Raw genomic sequence first — 3,462 nt, 5'->3', positions numbered from 1 at the left:
TGCTTGATTGTTTTTACGAGACTGAAACTGCTTTGCATTTGTTTACGTTCGTGTATCGACGATATATAATATAAATTTGACGATTGGATAAATTAGATGCTATATCATATAAATATAGTATAATTATATCATTTATTTTATTAGTATATTATAATAATTAGATCAAATTATTAGACACACTGCAGTTTTTAAATAATTACATGTTTTGCACGAGTTTGTATGCAATATTTTTTATATTTAAACATACATGTAATGGGTTTTAATTCAGGAGATTTTTCATATACTTCTTATTTGTATTTATTTTTAACGTATTGAGTTACAATGTTGACCAATTCATACACGAACGAAGCAAGTGCAAACCGGTTTCAGCCGCTTAAAAACAATAATTCTGTATTGTATCACTTGATAATAAAGATTAATCTTATAGTGCGTTCAGTTACAATCAATGTTATTTGGTGCCCATGTGTTAAATGAAGTTTCTTTAAGGTGCTAAATAATTTGCATGATTTTTTTTATAAAAATTAAGACACTCAAGGTGTTAAAGTGTTAAAAAATTTACGCGACTTTTCTTTATAAAAAGTTAGTTAGATACTCTTAATTACAAAAATTATAAAGTTACGAAACATAACTTAAGAAAAAATAGATGGAATTATTCAGAGGTCATCTCTTAAGAAATCAGTCAAAAGAAGCTAAAATTTCTGCTGTTCGATTTCTTAGATTTACTTTCAAAGTGAAAAGTTTTATTCCATCATATTTTATTCTTGAATTAAATACTCTGAAATTCAAAAAAGATTATAAAAAAATTTCTTAAAATATAAGTTTTTGCATACCTAAATCCCATTCTCTTTTCATTAACGTCTTGTCTGTTACTATATACTTATTCTTTAAACTAAACAATTAGATTTTAAATGAAAACACTTTACCATTTAAGAACATTTAGTAAAGAAATATAAGCAGCAATTTTGAACTTTCTATGTTTGGAATATGAAGCAGCAACTTAATAGTGGCGATTTGCTATTTTTTACTATGTCATGTCTGTAACCACAATTGGTTGTTTAAAAACATTTATTTATTTAACAATTTAATTCAGCTAATTGAGTGTTTGGTCTAAATAAAATAAGATTTTTATATTTTTTAGAATTATTTAGCTCCTGAATGCTTGTTTTTTAAAATGCCATTTCTTTCTCAGCTCTGGTTTGCTACCCTATCCGATAACCGATTTTCCAATCCAGAGGCTTTTCTCCTATTTGGCATTTTCTTTAAATAAAAATAAAATAAAACTTGATTTTTCACTTTTTTTCTATATCAGGTAACAAATTTCAAAAGAAATATAAGTTTGCATTGTAATTGCTACCAACTACAGCCAAGATGAAAATTTCCAAAAAAAGAGAGAGAGTGAGTCGTTAAAGGCCACTAGATTGTAAGTTAGCATCCGGGTAGCAAATAGTAAGCATGACAGTTTTCATCACCTATTCACTTTTAAAAAGTGTTTCCCAGAATTGAGCAAAAATGTGCCAAAACAAATATAGTCAAATTTGAAAACCCCAAACACCCGTTATTGAGTATAGTGATTTGTTCAAAAAAATTTTAACTCATTTTTGATAAAAATGTAAAATGATGCATCATTTTGAGTAATTTGTTGTTTAAACGAGAGTGAACAATAATAAGTATATGAGATGTCACATGGAGTTTTTAATTTGACTTTATTTCTTTCACTTCTATTCTCAAAAATTTTTGCTCAATTTTGCTAAACCCATTTTACTGCGTGGATAAAATCTTATCAACTAAAAATTATTAAAAGAAAAGAAAAATGCATATTTCATTCATTTTTGTGTACCTACTTGCTCGATATATCAACTCAAAAAATTTTTAAAAAATGCGTGCATTTTTAAATCGAGCCTCTTAAAACAAACTTTTAAATTGAATATTTATAAATTAATTAATCCTGACCAACGTGCATTTATTTGGGGTGTCTTCATTTGTTAAAATCATTACTTCCTACTATGAGATATTAAGTCTAATTACAGAATAATATTTAGAAATATTTTAATTAAAATTTCAATAACAAAATAAAAAAAACCGTTTGTATTTACATATTTTTGTTACTTTGCATACAAATTATGAAAGAATGAGTTAATAGATCAAGGCCTTATTTACCTGAAACAAGAGAAAGAATCTGATAGGCTCTTTTCATTTTGAAGATGTGATACTGAAATATAAGAACTCGTCTTACTCTAAATGACAACAACCGAGTGAAATGTTTTATTTCTAAACGTCGTTTCTCATATCGTCCGCCAGGTGACTTTGTTTGTATCCTTGTCTTGTTTTTCTTTCCCGCGAAATGAAACATGTTTTTGACGGAGAAAAATTGAATAAACAAGAGTTGAGAGATTTAATGACAACAATCTACTCTTTTTTGAATCATTTAAAATACTCACATAAGGATGTAATTTAGATTATAAATGATCTGCAATTTTTTTTCAAAAGTTCTAGAATATATAGAAATAAAAATACGAGTATTTTTAAATATATACATTTTTTAAATTAAAGGAAACTGACCCTTGATAAAAAGCCTCCTCATCTCACTGCCCCAAAGTGGGTCAAGTTTTGCGGCAAAAAATCAATAAAGAAGTGCATTAAAATTAGGCATTATGGGTTTCATAGTCTAAAATAACGACATTTAATTTTATTCTTAAATAAAAAATAAAAAATAGTGATTAAATAAAAAAAGATGTTATTATTTTACAAATGTTTGAGATCATTTTAAACCCGTTATTTTTCAATAGTTTTGATAAATACCGTGAAATGAACCGGAAAATTATTCCTGTCAAAAAAGTTTTATTAAATCAATCATTTCGACAAATTTTGACACCCAATGTAAAATGTCAAGATAATAAAACTATCAAAATCTAAAATTACGTTTTTTGAAATTTAAAAAAATCGTACAATTGTAATTACTGAAATATTTTCTAAATTTAATCAGCTAAAAAATTATTATTTACATAATTATAATAAAGCCTAATTATAACTCAGTACACTTTACATAATTATAGATAATAAGTATAAAATTTACATAATTATTACTCAGAGATGTACAAAATCTTAGGGAAACCTCCCCTGATGTCTACAAATACATTAAAATACAAAGACTAAAATGGGCTGGACATTTAATCAAAATGCAGGAAGATCGAAATTGCAAGAAAATATTTTTATCAAATCCTATGGGAACAAGATGAAGAGGAAGACCATGTCTTAGGCGTATGGACAGTATTGAGAAAGACATCAACACTTTGGCGACTGTCCTACAGCTTTTGATTTTCAAACAGAGGGGCAGTAAAAGGAAACTCCTGGAGAAGGTCAGGGCCCTACCAAGGCTGTCACGCCAGGGAAGAAGAAGAATTATAATAAAAATATAAATTATTTACTAAATAAAGTACCGATTTTTCTTCTGAACATTAAAAA

The 3,462-nt window shown here is 27.0% G+C and overlaps 1 protein-coding gene across 1 annotated transcript in view; it reads right to left on the bottom strand.

Moving 5' to 3' along the window:
• The window catches only part of LOC107448389 (CUB and sushi domain-containing protein 3), a 37,130-nt gene extending 34,800 nt beyond the window's left edge, over window positions 1–2,330 (bottom strand). Inside the window, exon 1 of the mRNA XM_016063560.3 lies at window positions 2,158–2,330. Within this exon, the coding sequence (XP_015919046.1) occupies window positions 2,158–2,194 (37 nt within the window). The 5' untranslated portion in view covers window positions 2,195–2,330. The remainder of the gene's footprint in view (window positions 1–2,157) is intronic.
• Window positions 2,331–3,462: the final 1,132 nt, after the last annotated feature.

This window comes from Parasteatoda tepidariorum, chromosome X1 (assembly GCF_043381705.1).
Source record: "Parasteatoda tepidariorum isolate YZ-2023 chromosome X1, CAS_Ptep_4.0, whole genome shotgun sequence".
Taxonomy (NCBI): Eukaryota; Metazoa; Arthropoda; class Arachnida; order Araneae; family Theridiidae; genus Parasteatoda; species Parasteatoda tepidariorum.
This window is presented reverse-complemented; position numbering and strand designations above follow the sequence as displayed.